This window comes from Herpailurus yagouaroundi, unplaced genomic scaffold (assembly GCF_014898765.1).
Source record: "Herpailurus yagouaroundi ecotype Mexico unplaced genomic scaffold, PumYag 161, whole genome shotgun sequence".
NCBI lineage: Eukaryota > Metazoa > Chordata > Mammalia > Carnivora > Felidae > Herpailurus > Herpailurus yagouaroundi.
Window position 1 is genome coordinate 9,742,783 of NW_024412402.1, and position 15,770 is coordinate 9,758,552.

The 15,770-nt window shown below is 57.7% G+C and overlaps 1 protein-coding gene across 3 annotated transcripts in view; it reads right to left on the reverse strand.

Moving 5' to 3' along the window:
* DSCAML1 (DS cell adhesion molecule like 1) overlaps nucleotides 1–15,770 on the reverse strand; it is a 350,222-nt gene that overhangs the window by 63,198 nt on the left and 271,254 nt on the right. For all 3 annotated transcript variants that reach the window (XM_040483149.1, XM_040483150.1, XM_040483151.1), the window contains one exon: nucleotides 14,934–15,110. In XM_040483149.1, the coding sequence (XP_040339083.1) occupies nucleotides 14,934–15,110 (177 nt within the window). The remainder of the gene's footprint in view (nucleotides 1–14,933; nucleotides 15,111–15,770) is intronic.

A 15,770-nucleotide genomic window follows, 5' to 3' on the forward strand; every position in this document is an offset into this window, starting at 1 on the left:
GCTCGCCACCCAGGGCTGGAACACTGATGGCAGATGCTGGAAGAGAGATTCCCCAGTTCTTTAGCATCACAAGGACGGCCCCAGGTGACTCATGAAACAGGACAGCCCGTCCCGGGCACTTGACGGAGGACATTAACAAGCTGGAGCGTGACCAGGAAGATGGGCACAGCGCAGACTGTGAAATCTGAAGAGTGGCCGAAAACCGGGGGTCTGTAACTTGCGGGGAGGGGCATGGGAACAAGACACAATGGTTCTTGATAAAGGGGGAAGGACAGACGTCCTATGTGGCCAAAGAAAGAATTTTCTGGTAGTTTTTGCTGTTTAGGGAAAGTGTTGCAATGGGAGGCAGTGATCCCCTGCACCAGAAGTAGGCAACCCTGGGCAAAGGCAGAGGAGACCCAGGCAGGACCAGAGCACCTCGCCCTTGGGAGTGTCTGGGTCTCTGGAGAGAGGGAAAAATGTCTGGGTCTCTGGGAATCTGGCTCACTACTCTGGGAGGCAGTTCTATGATCCACCAGGCTCTCCTTGCCTACAGGAGTCTGCAGCCCTCTGTCCTCGGCAAGAAGCAGACAACCTGCCTCCTCTCTCCTCTCTGCCCCGCACGGTCTCCCTGCCAACACCAGAACGGAGAACTCTACCGCTGCGCCTCTTCCCCAGCCTCGTCCCCGGCCTCCCAGGGCCACAGTGCCCTCCTGTGCCCACACACTGGGGGCCCATCTCCTCTCCTCCTCCCTCCCCCTCCCCCTCCCCCTTGCCTCTTGCCCCGGATCGCAAGGTCTCTCTGCTCCACTGATTCACGGTCACCAACACGACTGAACCTAAACACTCACTGCTCTGTGCCCCAGGGGGCTTTCTGGGTGGAAGGCAGCCGCCCCCCCACCCCCCCTGCCCTTAAGGATTCCCTAGAGAGATGTTCATGTTCAGTCACCTACCCACAGGAGCACAGATACACGCACACACACAAGCAGTGATAAGAGCACACCCCAAAGTCACCAACACAGTCTCCTGTGCTCTGACATCCTTACCATAGACTCCTACCTGGCGTCACATACACATAACATGATGCGGTTGTCGGCTGCATGTCGATACCCTGATGTTGCCTAGGGTACATCTACCCACAGCCCTCCATTACATAAGTGCCCCCGCTGTCCACACACACACACACACACACACACACACACACACACACACACACACTTTTATGATCACCTTTCACTGGGAACTTACCCTCTACCATGTGCTGGCAGTATTTTAGTACTTTAACTGAATTAACTCAGGGGACGTAGGTCCTGTCGATACTCCCGGCTCCAAAGCCTGGGTCCCGACATGTTTCTTGACTAAGCTCTATGGCCTCCCCGGGCCCGTGATGCCCACGATGGAGCAGACGATAAGCTGCGTGCTTTAGCCTCTTGGCTTTACTGCTCAGGGATTCCGCCCTCAGCAGCAACCAGGAGAAGTCTTATTATCCTCATTTCTCAAATGAGGAGACCAAGGCTTTCAGAAGGCACTTCTTCCCTCTCTAAGTCCCTGCTACTGTGGTCGCAGGGGACGGCCACCTCTTACTGTCTGTCTGCCTTGCACGCACCCGGCATCTGGCTGGCACCGAGGGGCTGTGGCTCCTCTGTGGTGGGCAGCCCCAGCAGGACCCTCCCGGGCAGGCATCAGGGACTACAGCTTTAGAGGCACAGCAGGGGAGGAAGAGAAGGGCTCGTAGGCACGGGGCTGAGTCCTGTGTGACAAATGCCAATAGCAGCCACATAGGCAACATGATGCGCCAATGGGACACAGGAGGCTTTAATGAGATACAATTTCTCTGCTTTCCCGCAGTGTAATTCAATTAACAGCCAGGAAAACCTAATTTCTTTTTACAAAGAGGGGTGCAGGGGGAGATTCCCTGGGGACTCGGGAACAGGGAGGGGCTGGGCGGAGAGGCATCGAGGAGACCCATGTAGGCCAGCCGCCTCTAATACACAGCCCCTTCCAATACAGCCCCTTTAGGCGGAGAGGGAGAGGGCGGGCCATTTCCCTGAGGTCCTATAGGCAGTCCCGTGTGAACTGAGCCAGTTTTGTCCAAAGCGTTACAGTCCCGCGCCCGGTACGCTGCCTGGCACCACACGTGGCCAAATCGGAGCAACTCTGGTCGAGGCCACAGGTGACATCCGGGGCCCCTTCCCTGATACCCCATGTCATTGCACTTGTCCCTCCTATGGGCATAGGGCATCCCCGGCACGGTGCGTGTCTTAGACGGCAGCATCCTGGGATCCTTGTCTCTGGCTGTGAGACTCCCCAGGGCGGAAGCATCTCTGTTCAGGGCTCGGCATATCTGTGGAAAGCTCCCACGCGCAAGGCACCTCTCTTGTTCCCTGCCAGTGCCCCGGGCCCACCTGCTTGGGCCCGCAGTCAGACTCGCTCCAGGGCAGGGAGGAACCTTGTCGGGCCTTTGGTGCCCAGGCCGCTGCTTTACAGCCATGCCGAAATTTCAGATTTTCTCCTCCTGGTTCCTCTGGGGCCTTCTTGGCAGGCGTCACGGAGAGGAGAAAGGCACCAGGCTGGGCGGAATCCCCCCCTCCCCTCGCTCCGGGACCCTCCTGGGGCAGCAAGCCGAGGGGAGAGGAAATCAATTTCAGAAACAAGACAGTTGTCAGAATCCGATGTAACCGGTTCCCGTCTGTGAAATTACTCGCAGGCCGGCTCCTGTCACCCCCGAGGTCCTGCCCAGACCAGCTGCTATTTACATTTTAATTTGATGTGAGAGGCTGATAGATTTTTAAAACACCGCGAGACAGCTCCGCTTCCTTGCTCACCCCCAGCCTCCACAGACTTTCCCACCAACCCGAGGCTTGGAGATGGGGCTCTGGGGCCCTACTTCCCAGGCTGGGGAAAGTTCCTGGCAAGTTTGCATAGACCTTGAGCAGCCTTTGCAAGGAGCTTAATTCTTGTTAAGGAGGGGGCCTGGGGGGGGGGGCGGGTCTCAGCCTCTATATTACCGGTGAGGAAGTGGAGGCTCAGAGAGGTTAAGTGGTTTGTCTAAGGTCACACAGCTGGTGAATGGCAGGAAGGAGGCCAAGCCCCAAGTCCCCTGACAATTCGTCAGCTCCCTTTCCTTTGGTTCCATTCCAGCCTTCTCCTTCTGCCTGCTTGATTTTTCTCCCACTCTGGGCTTTATCCCAAGAGTGGGGAGCTGGCGGGGGGGGGGGGGGTTGTGGATGATGTAGTGCCGATGAATCCCGGGGGAGCGCAGGAGCCCGGGATCTGGAGCGGGCCTGGGTTGGTGGGGCCAGGAGGCCAGGCCAGGTGGGGCTGGCCGTGAGTCAGGCGTCCTCTGTCTCCGTCTCCCTCCCTCTCTTCCGCCTGGTGAGTGGAGCTCAGCTGGTGTTTCTGACAAGTCCCCAAGCCACCAGGGAGGGAAGATTCAGTTATGAATACCCAAAGGAGAGGAACAGTGTGTGTGGGAAGGAGAATGCGGAAGACACAGAACGGGAATGCCACCGGCTGCTGGGAGAGGCCTGATAACATGTGGAAAAGGCACGGAGTGTCACATCCCGAGAGGAAGGACAGGCACCTCTCCATGTCACTCCTGGACCGGAGTATGTAGTCCTCACGGTGTTTTACGTTCCCGAGGCCTGCACCGTCCGGGGCTTTTCATGTGCATAAACTCACATCATCCTCACAACCACCTTATCTTGGTTCCCACGTTTCAAATGGGGAGACTGAGACTCAGAGAAGTAAACCGCCCAAGGTCACACAGCTAGTAAGTGGCAGAGCCAGGGCTCGCCCCAGGGGCCCGTGGTTTTACCCACGACGCGACACCGGCCAGAGAAGGGCAGTAGACAGGCGACCGGGTCGCCAGCACTGGGGTGGGGGGCAAAGAGCCCAGCTTCTTCGAAGAGAAATGTGGCCACATTTGGGGGCAAGAAGATTGGTCTGGGAACCAGGAGACTAAGGGGTTGGGCTATTTTGCTCTCCTAGGTGGGGGGCCTGGGGGAGAGGGTGCAGGAGGTCCTCGGGGCTGGCTGCACATACGAATTACCTGGAAAGCTTCAAAAAAATTCTTGTTGCACAGTCCCCATGCTCAGAGGCTCTGGTTTCATTGGTGCAGGGTGGAGGCCGGGGTGGGGGGGGCTTGTCACACATGGTTTGGGAGGAACCGCGGGGCTGGATGGGCCTCATCTTCCACCTCTGGTTCCTCCTCTGTGGCGGGGAGGACAATCTTAAAGCCAACAGGATTGGAGGAAGGGCGGCAAAGTCCTGCTTTTCTTCGCTGTCTCCAAGGAAGGAGCTTTCCTTTTCCAGAAAGTCCTTCTGAGAGTCTAACTGAAATGTCTTCAGGATTTGCACAGAGCTTCTCCCTAGTTAGGAAGCTCTGGGCACGCTAAATGCTTTTTTGGATATCCCCCTCTTTGCCCTCTGAGAGAAGATTTTCCAGGGGACAGGAGATACCCCCCCCCCCCAAAGGCTCTTGAGAGCTCTGTAAACCCACTTGTCAGAGGAGAAGGGAGCCTCCTGGCTCAGCAGCTCTCAGCAGCTCCATCTTTTGTTTCTGGAAGGATTACATGTACCCATGTGAGGTGAGTGCCCCCCCCCCCCCCCCCCCCCGCCCCCCCCACCCCCCCCCCCCCCCCCCCCCCCAGGCTTGTGTTTCCTCCTTGTTAACAAGATCGTGACAAGAACGCAAGAACGTAGCCCTGTTTGGAGGTGTGAGATAAGCTGCCACAAAGGGGCATTGTTGGTGCGCAGGGTGGCGGGGCGGGTGGCTCTTTCAGCTCAGCCAGGCAGGAGCTCCAGGCTTCCCCAGAGAAGAGCTGGTGTTGGGGGGGGGGGTGCCTTCTGGTGCCTGCTTTGTTTTCTCCCTTCTTAAAGAGCCAGGGCCGTGGCGTTGTTAATTTGATTGCACCCACTTGGGCTGCACGTCTCCCCTGATTTGCCAAGCTCCACCTGAAGCATGAAATGAATTCAAATTGCATGGAAGCAATCAGCTTCGCTCTGAGGGGTGGTGGGGAGACGCCCGGGGCGCCGGGGGCCCGTGGGACCCTAGCTGCCCACCGCCTGCGTGCGTGCGGGCACAGCTGGCAGGATCGGCGTGTGTGTGAAAGGCTGGGCTGAGGGTCGTGAAGGGCGGCATCTGTGAGACTTGGACCGCAAACCTGCTCCTGCTCCAGGGTGGTCTCGGTGGAGACCCACCGGGCCTCGCTTTCTCCGGCTATAAAATGGGGTCAGGCAGTTCTTCTTTGGCTCCTTGCCGAGGAGTACAAAGCGGACTTGGGGAGTATTCTCACGTCAGGGTGGGAACCCGCTTCTCCCCCGTCTCTGGTCTTCCTTCTCCAGAACGTTGGGAAAATGATCACTAATAATAAAAATAGCTAACACTTACGGAATGCTTATGACGTGCCATGCGCCTCGATTAACGAATTGTCTCATTAAATTCTGCGGCCCGACTCCCCCAGCATTCTAGAAGGTGGGAGGCGTTTTTATTCCCATTTTCGAGATGCGAGAACACTCAACTCCGCAATTACCCTGAACACCGGAACGCTTTCAGGAACAAAAGGAGGTGGTGCCATTTTGAGTTACTTGGAAAGCACTTCCAGGTCATCGCCGTGAGAGCACCCTAAACCAGGAGTCAGCAAACTTTCTGTGTGTAGGGCCAGCCGGGAAACATTTTAGGCTTTGCAGGCCCTGGGTCTCTGTTCAGATGACTCAGCCCGGCCACCGTAGCTCGAAAGCGGCCGTGGACGGTAAGACGGGAGGAACAGGAGAGGCTGCGTTCCAGCAAAACTGGAAGCTGCCCAGGCTTGGCCCCAGCCCCGGTGCGCTGACCCCACCCCGGCCCTAGAGTCCGGCACACAGAAGTTTCTGGTTGGGACACTGGTTGCCTTGAGACAAGGACGGCCGCGGGATGTTGGAAGGGAGGCCGTCTCGCCTTGCAGACTTCTGGAAAGCACGCGTGTATCGAATACATCACCGGGCATGGGGACTGGTACGGCCTGAACGGTGTCCCCCGCAAAGGGATACGTCAAGTCCCCAGGAGAGACGGGCGCGGAGGAAAAGGGGTGTAAGGCCTCCCGGGGAGAGGCCGGGGCGCTGCACCCACAACTCGAGGGCTGCGGGGAGTCCCCGAGGAGGCAAGGAAGGACCCTCCCCAGAGCCTGCGGAGACGGCACCGCCCCGCCGACATCTTGATTTTGCATTTTTAGCCTCCCTAGATTGCGAGAGAACCCATTTCTGGTTTTTTAGGCCCCCTGGTTCGCGCTCCTAGGAAACAAACACAGGGATCCAGCGCGGGAGAGAGATCTTCCCGCCAAGTGCCAGGGAGGAGAGGCCCCATCTCTCCTTGGTGGAGCTGGAGGGGACTTTCCACCCCCTGCACCGTGGGGAGCCCGCTCCCCGTTACACTCCCAACCCACGCGCTGGCGGTAAGCAAGCAGGTTCAAGAGTCTGGGAGGGCCACACACACTCGACCCCTACCCCCAACCCCAGAGATAGACACTCACTCAGTGAGCGCTCCGTGACTGCTGAATAATGAATGAACGGCGGCAGGCCTGGGCACGAGCAGACGTGAGCTGGAGAAAATCTTCAGAAACCCCATCTGGCCGTGTCTCGAGCCTCTGCAGACCTGAGAGGCCAGACGCAAGCCCGGTGCTCCTGGGCTGGAGGCCCCGAGGACCGGGCAGGGATGGGGGAGGGGGAGGGGTTCTGGGGGGATTCTCCAGTCTGCCCACCGGTCTCCTCCTTTCTGGCCCAGGACAGGACACCGGCCAGCTACACACAGACTCGTGAGTCACCGTAGGGGGGTGGGCACTGCATCTGGGCCAGCAGGCTGCTCTAGGTAGAAACCCTGGCAGTGTGTCAGCCAGTATCCGGCTGCCTCAGAGCACGCCGCCGTCCCACCTTGCCCTGGCCAAAGCGAACACACCCGCCCTCCATTCTCATCTCCTGCATTTCTACTGGTGGCACCATGGTGCTTCTCATCGTGGCTTCAGGCCTTGGCTCTCCCGGCGCCTTGGTCCAACCCATCATCAACGCCTGGTGCTTGTTCCTTCGTAATGACTGTTAGATCCCCTGCTCAAGATCCTAGCATCGCTTCCAGATGTCGGTGCCACTCTTCCCACGAGAGCTCTCTCCCCGATCCCAGGCTGCCACCCTGTCATTAGAGTTTCTCCTCGCGGCCTTCCACACGGCTTCCTACCCCAGGGCCTTTGCTCGTGCTATTCCTTCCACCACCTCTTCTTTAAGGCTCAAGTCCCACTCCTCCAGAAAGCTCTGTCTGACCATGCCTGTCCACGCTGGGGTTTTCCTTCTGGGACCTAACATTGCACCGATAGCCCCAGACCCCTTGCACGTGATCTTGCCTTGTTTCCAGCTCCCTCACTAGTCTGTCAGTTCCTTGGGGGGCAGGAGTGCTGATTTATCACGAAGTGCATGTTTACCGCTTGACTGATCCAACGATTTACTCTGCTCCTACCATGCGGAGAGGCTTCGATCATAACTGGGAGAGCAGATCTGGGCTCCTCACTTAGGGTGGGGTTTGGAGGCACTGCTTCAGCTCTTTGCCGGCCTGCTTCTTATCCAGTAAACTGAGCCACCCAGTGATAACCCCAGCTCCCTTGTGTCTCAAAGTGTTTACTGTACCTTGATTAGCACGTAGGACACACATAATCCTTTGTTAATCAGATCTGCTGGAGCTGAACATAAGGAAGGCCTTGAATGACACCTCAGAGCCCAGACCCATCTGGATGCTCTCCTGTGGTCACAGTCACAGGGACTGCCTGCCCCCACTGCCTAAAGCCTCTAACAAGGGCACAGGGGCCCCAAAGAGCCTGGGGACAAGATGTCCCCAGTACAAGCACTTTCACATTGGGAATGGAGGTTGTACATGGGCAAGGTCACTCCCTCCTCCTATCCCTTCAGTAAAACACTCCTCCGCTTGTCAGGGGGCCCGGCTTGTCATGGTGATGAGGGGAGGAGAGGTCAGGGAAGGGGGCTGTCCCACATGGAGACTGTCATTCTACCCTGACACCTGTGCAAAGGACCCTTGGGGGGCTAGGTTTGGCATGTGATGTGACTTGCTCCAATGACACAGCTGGCCTCTTGAGGTCAGTAAGATCTCCCACGTTTCTTTGGTTCAGACTTGTCTTTTTCCGTAAACCCTGAATGTGGCCCATTTTGAGCTCTGTTAATGCCTTAGGGGCTGAGGGAAGGGGAGAGAAGGATTCTGATTTCTCTTAACAGAGGAGCAAACAGAGTCCAGGGAGATGAAGTGACTGGCCCCAGGTCACCCAGGGTGTAATGGGGGACACTGAGATAAGAGATCAGGACTCCCGTCTCCCTGCTCAGGGCCTTCCTGTCCCCTGAGCCATCCACTCATTTCGGCGTCCCTGGGTCCTGCACAGGGTGGGGAGAGCCTGGGCGGGCCCCTGGCTGCGTACCCCCTGGGGAGGGTGTAGGGGCGGGGAGTGCAGGACGGAGCCTGGCCTGGTGACAGGACGTGTCCAACCTCTCTGCTCACCCCTGTTTGAGGAAGCAGGAGACAAAGTGCCGCTCCTCACTCTATGAAGTTGAAGATCAATAAGGCCAAAGAGCCCGCTGGATAATTATTGCCATGGAAATCACGGCAATGGCTCATTCCCTCCTCCCCTCCCCTCCGTCTCTCCCTCCTTTACCAGAGGCTGGGAGGCCAGGCCCCAGGCTTGCAGAGACCCTAGGCTTGGCACACACCAGGGTGGTGCTCCCTCGGCTGCCTCGAGGCTGGGCAGGTGAGGCTGACTGGTGACCAGCACTGGGGTGGGCAGGGTAGGTAATGTGCCCAAACTCCCCGGCCGTGGCAGGGCCAGCGTCGGACCCAGGCTGGTGTGACTCAGCAGCCAAGCACTGTCCTTCTCTGCCACCTGCTACTCTGCTTTCCTGCCTCTTCCCCTGACTGCCGAACTGGCAGAGAGGCTATCCTACCCACCCTTCGGCCAATCAGGGAGGCTCATCAGGGCAGAGGGAAGCACCAAGGGGGTGACCTGTGACCCCGCGTGATGGGACCAGAACTCTGGGCTGGGGTCAGTTGGCCTGTTGTCCCCAGCAGGGCAGGCCAGAGTGGGCAGAGGCCTCTGCTGAGCTAGATGCCAGAGGCAGGCATTCCCACAGAGGGCCCGGCCTGCAAGGGACTCCAGTCCGGTGAGGACACAGGCCCTCCCGCCAGGGAGCACAGAGGAAAACCTTGGGCCAGGTACTTGGCCTCCTCATGCCTGTTTCTTCTTGTGTGCAGTGAGGGTCCTTCTGAGTATGTGTGCGGACATCCCAATCCACACGTCCCGGGGCCTTCTGCGTGCCCTGCAAACAGCCGTCCCTCAGGCCTTGGGGTCATGCTGCTGGCAGGGAGTCAGGTCCCTGGGAGGACAGACTGAGGAAGACACTGTGGAAGATCCTAGAAGTCAGCTCGGGGCATTCCCTGGAATGTGGTCCAGAAAGGGAGTTGGGGGCTCTGGGGAGTCATTTCCTTTGGCCATAGACTCCTTGCCCTGTGGGAGGGGCAGGGGCTCTGAGGGCCGAGGAGCCCTTCTAGAGCCGGAGCCCCAGTCACTGGGTCTGTGGGAGGTGCTGCTTCTGCCCGACAAGAAAGTCCTTCCTTTGGGCAAATTTGAAATTAGGACCATCTCGGGTCATTGGATACACCAGACTTTGCATCCCGCCCTCTGTACTGCACCAACGGTCAACCGCTACCCGGGCCTGGGACCCCCCCTTCCCCGGGTGGGCTCCCTCCACTCCTCCAGTCCCCACTTGGGCCCCATTCTCCGTTCTCCTGCCTTCCAGTGACTCTGCGGCCGGGTGTGTGCCTGTGGAGGGCTCTTGGATCTGGCTTTAATTGGTCTGACATTTTGCTAAACAAACAAATCAAAACTCAGACCAAACAGAGAGCCCTTATGGGTTTAATTGGCCATGGGTTCTGCCTTGGCCCAATCACTGGAGCCTTTACAAAGTGGAGGGGAGTCTGGGGGATATAACGGAACCTGTCTAATCAGGTAACCTGCTGCCTAAGAGGGCTTCTGAGTCCAGGGAGGCACTGCCGTGTGGTGGCACAACATCAAAACACAAGCAGCCCCTTGCACTCCAGACTAAGCAGCCTGGCTTTGTACCTGCCTCTCCATAAAGCATTCCCTTTGAAGATGGTTTATTTTTTTTTTCCTGTGTGCCCGCTGGAGCAGGGATTGCCTCCTCCTCCTCCTTTTGGTCATTATCTCTCTCTCTCTTTTGCATTTTAAAAAGGAGATAAAAGGTAGCTGGATGTGGCATTTTCTTCTGTTAACTGCATTTATTCAACCAAGTTCTGGGAGGAGGTCTGGTGTCCCGAAAGGACCATGTGCACACTGCTAGAGTCATGGATCGTCTGAGCTGGAGAGGACGTTGGGATCGGTTAGCGACTAGCTGCTAGTGTGGGCCTCTTCTTGTACAGACGAGAAAACCGAGGCTCAGGGGCGGTAAGGGGCGGCTCTTGGAGACGTGGCTGGTGGGTCACGGGGCCAGGACCAGCATCCGGTCTTCCGGCTCCGGATCTTTGCTCTTTCTACCAAACCATGAGTCCACAGAGGCAAGCTCTGGTCTCAGCTGGGACTGTGTCTGCCAGTGACCTGGATCCAGTGCCCTACCTTCTTTAAGAAGGAGCTTTTGCCTGCTGACCTCACAGGCAAGGCAGCGGAAGAACCTTGCAAACTATTAAGTGCTGGCCTGTGAAAGCGGCAAGACTGGCCTGGACGCTCAGGCAATCACGGGCTTAGCTCCCACCAGCACTCTGGGGGCCAGGAGGGCCCGGTTGGTTGCCACCAAGGATGTCCGGGGGTTGGAAAACCACCTGCCCACTCTAACATGCCCTTAGCAACCCAGGGCCCTGAGGATAGGCTCTGCATGGCAATCCTACAAGCATCAGCCCTGGAATGCCAACTCCCATCAAAAGTCCATGCTACTGGGGCGCCTGGGTGGCTCAGTCGGCGGAGCGTCCGACTTGGGCTCAGGTCACGATCTCGTGGTCCTCAGGTTCGAGCCCCGCGTCGGGCTGTGTGCTGACAGCTCGGAGCCCGGAGCCTGTTTGGGATCCTGCGTCCCCCTCTCTCTCCACCCCACCCCTGCTTGTGCTCTGTCTCTCTCTGTCTTTCAAAAGTGAATCAACATTAAAAAAAAAAAAAAAAAAGTCCATGCTACTTAGAAAGAAAATACCTAGCTTCCAAAAACCACCAGCACCTGGCATTTCATTTTCCCTGTCCTTCCTCCTTCCAGTGTGTGGCAGGCACCTAAGTTCCAGCTCAGCAGACGACACTCGTGGCCTTCGTTGCCTCCATGCCCCGCGCTATGCCTTTTCCTCTGGCATGGGATACCTCCACCGCCGTCCGTTCCTGCCAGAATCCTTGTGTTCCTCCACTTAGAGACTCTTGCTTTTGTGGAGCCTTTCTCGACACTCCCTCGTTCACCCCAAAGTTAAAGTTGATTTCTCCATCCCTGATTCTCTTTGTATCACTTTGCAGCCTTTGGAGGCATTTATTTTGTGCACTATAGTCATTTGGGGTATAGGTCTACCTTCTCCTCAAGATTCTAAATCCCCCGAAAGCAGCAACGGTGTCTTACTCGTCACTCGATTTTCAGCACCTAAAACTAATGATTACTAACGATTATCGTGTGCGTATTTTGTGTCACGTACGGTATCGATTGCTGTGAGCGCACGTCTCGTGTGAACCTTCCTGATGAATAAAAAGTATTGTAACCTCAAACTTACAGAGGAGGAAATTGGGGCTTGCAGGGATCACTGTCCAAGACTTCATAGCTCTCAGGGGGCAGACCTGAGATTCGAACCCTGATCTGTCTGGTTCTAAAGTCTATGCTCGTAGTCACAGAGTTTTATTGATGTATTTAGTGAGTGCTCAGTGGAGATCTACTGAGTTATCATTGGAAACTGTAGGGGTCCATGGTGTAGACACTTCCCAACAGAAACCAGCCACAAATGATGCTTTTTATAACGTATGTCCCTTTGATGCGTTTACTTTCTTTTCGTCTAAAGCGGGGATTAAGGTCAATAAAAAAGCGTGAGGTCTGATAAGGTGGAGCCATATTGGGTCAACATTTTCTCGAGTGTGTTAGAGGCACTGAGGCTGGCCTGGAAATGGGCTTTGAGGGAGGCCTGGAAATGGCAGGTCTCTGTGGCCAGCTCTGCAAGTGGGTGGGGGGAGCACTGGTGGTGCCGTGTCTGAGATGGGTCAGGGATGGCTGGGAATGGCTTGCCCTCCAGCAATCTCATTGATGACCCATGCACCTGGCTCTTTTAGCTTCCAGGGCCCTTTTAGCCGAAGTCAGAGCGGGGAGATGGGAGAAGGCCCAGGGAGAACGGAGGAGGAAAGGACAGAGCAGCACGGGGGGACGTGCGAGGGGACTAGCTGGGGGTCGGCTACCTGGAACAGTATGGCTGTGTACACGCAGCAGGGTTTAGCTCAGAGACAGTCCCCGAAGAAAACTGGGAACACCCGTGCCCCACCCCAGCGCGCACCCCCCTTCCTCAACATTGTCACTCTGTCACAGGTAATCTTCCGGCAGCTGAGTAGTGTGTATGTAGCGTGATTCGGGCTGCAGCCCCGGACAGAGGCCCTGCCGCGCTCAGTCCGCCCATACCCACTGCCCTCGGGCCTCAGTTGCCCCTGGCCCTGCGCCTCCTGTCTTGCTGGCATTCGGGGCAGCACAGGGGCCCCCGGCATGGCTGGGGCAGGTCACTGGGGAGCATGGGAGACAAGGGGGCGCCTGCGACACAGAAAGCGTGTCAGGAAAAGGCCATCTGAGGAGCACGCGAGCGCGAGGGGGGTGAGACGGCACAGCTGGAAGGCAGCCTGGCGGCTGAGGGCGGTGGCGGAGCAGAGGCTGTGTGAGGAGGTGCTGACAGACCGACTCACAGGCGGTGGGGAGGGAGGTGCGGCGAGCGGGAAAATGTGACCCGAGGTGTTGGTGAGACAGCAGATGTGAGAAAGGCATGTGCGTGTGCCTCGCTGTGGAAGGAAGCAAAGGAAAGCGACAAGGCGGCTGAGATTAGGGAGCAGGTCCGTGTATGTGTGTGTGTGTGTGTGTGTGTGTGTGTGTGTGTGTGTGATTTTGTGCTGCACATGCTCACAAGGCTGGATTTACAAAATGTGCTTCCTCTGAGTATCTCTGGGTGTCACATAGCTGCTTCCTGGGTTGTGCAGTGCGGACAGCACAGAAAAAAGGCAGGCCCTGGGAGGGGAGGGGAGTTGCCCAGGGTCCCCCCCCCAGGACACCAGGGACGGCCTGACGTGAACGGAGTCTCCTCACACAGCCCCCCTCCTGACTGCCGCATCACCCATCACCCAGGTCCCTCTTGTCCCGCCAACCATGCGCCACGGAGCCACAGCCAGGCTCGTCTGGTAGGATCCCCTAGTTTACAGGAAACAAGGGCAAAAAGGGGGCGGGGGAAGCCTAAGGGTCTGGGCTCCCTCCTCTCTGCCTCTGACAGCGGCGAGATAAGGATCAAATACCCAGGATGGTTCCAGAAGGAGCCTGCTATTCCTCTCACCTCACGCAGGCAGAATTAGCGGCGTCCGCCCCGGCTGAGGGATGTAGATTGATTGCCTGGTGTTATTAAGGACAAAGTGCTTTTTGATAGTGTGAGGAAGCAGCTCCCCAGGGCGGGGATTCCGGCGCTCGGAGCTCCCTGAGCATCGATCGCTGGGGCTCCCCTGTCTTGTGCTGAGCTGAACACGGGCGCCGGCAGGCGATAAAGAAGCTATGATCCTCAGCCGGGGGACCCCACACCGGGCAGTCATTCCCACACCTACCCCGCAGGGACTGTTAGTACGAATAACAAAACTGCTAAGTTTTTCCGCAGCGTGCCGGGGGCCAGCGACCATACTGGCTGCTTGACACATGTTATCGGACGCACGCTCGACACGGAACGTAACAGGCAAAGGTACTACCACAGTTTTCATCTCTGTCGGGGAAAATGAGGTACGGCGAGGCCAGGCAAGCTCGTCAAGGTCACAGTAAGTACAACGTGGCGCCCAGACTCACACTTGGCTTCGGTCTGGTGTTATAACACAGGCTCCCACCGCTGTCACTCGTGGCCCACGGTCCGTTGCCCGACCCAGAGCCAGATGGACACTGTTCCCCTGACACGATACCTGGGGGCCCATGATACAGACCCCTACGAGTGTCAAGGGATAGGCTCGTCTGGTAGGAATATCTGGGTGACTTGACTGAATTCGGGAATATTCTGGGCTTCCAAGGCCCACGAGGCCAGCTCTAGGTCCGGGGATTTGGAAACCATAGAGCATCTAGTGATGCGTCTTGTTGCTCTTTTGGCTTTCCCCCACTATCTTCCCCTTTCTGTGATGAGTTCCCGTGTTACTCAGACAGTGTGGTCGGGTGGGTGGGCTGGAAATAAACCTCAGGCCCAGGGAAGAAGCTGGAGCCTAGACAGGTGAGGTGACCTGGCCAAGGTCCCAAGGCTCATCCGAGTAAGACTCGGAGCCCAAGGTTTTCCGCCCACAGGCCTTTCCCCCACACTGTGTATGAGGTATCCTCCTTTCTAGGCCACAGACATGTTACGCACAGCAGGTATGTATTGGGCGGCAGAAGTTAAGTGTTTGATAGGATCGTGCAGTTGGAACTGCCAACCTGCGTAGCAAAGCGCACAGAATGTGACCCGGTACTCGGGTTCAGCAAACCAGGAGCTTATCACGACGGCAGTGGAGTGAGCTGGGGCTGTTCAGGGAGAGGACCTTGTTTTAGATGAGCGGGGGTCCCGAGTGCACCTCCGACCGGGAGCCCTCCCTGCCTCCCGCCCACATCTGGAACAGCGGCAGCCGGGCTGGGAGGCTGGGTGGGTGCGGAGACGGGCCCCGGCCTGTGGTCGGGGGGGTGGGGGTGGGGGGGGGCTGGGAAGTCCGTGTGCGGGCAGGACTCACTCTTGACGGTGAGGAACATGGATTTGCTGATGTCGGTGCCCACGCCGTTGCTGGCCTGGCAGAGGTAGTAGCCCATGTCCTCTTCCAGGACGTGGCGGATCAGCAGCGAGCTGTTGGCCAGGATCTGGGTGCGGCCGGTGAGGGGCACCGGGTGGTACTGCTGCGGGCTCCCGCTCCCTGGAAGGAGGCGGCCGTTAGGGGGCTGGTTCCCTGGGCGAGCGGGCAAACCATCTGGGTCGGGAAGGGCTGCCCCAAGGGATGCCCTCATGGCCTTCTCTTGCTGCTCTAGGCCTATTTTGTGGCACCCCGAAGGACTCCTCTGGGCGACAGGAAGAGCCTCACAGAGGCCTGGCCCTGCCCCGGCTCTCAGGTAAGGAGGTGGAGTTGGGGGCCTCAGCTCAATGCCCACCTGGGCACTGAACTTCGGGGCTGCACTTGGAGAGGAAGAGTTGTTTTCTGGCTGCTTGGCCACAGGCAAAGGGAAGATGGAACCCTCCAGTGGCAGTCGCCTGGTCTTGGATAGAGGCCAGCCGTCCTCCAAGGGGGGCTTTGCGGTACCTCCTCCCCATTCCCCCAGTATCAGTGATGGGCATGGTCTACAACAAGAGGCTAGCATGGGACCTAGATACCAAATGTATCCCTAGGAAGAGGAAGGGCTCCAAGAAGGACCGTAATCCCAGAATAAGTTGACTGGTGACAAGCGGGAGTCAAGGAGGTTCTGGGTCCCCGGGGCAGGGTGGGGAGGGCTAGGGAAAGCAGGCAGACGCGGAGTTCTAGGGCTGGATGGGGGGAGGGGAGAGATCAATCGGTGGGGACAAGAGGAAATTTGGAGTCGGC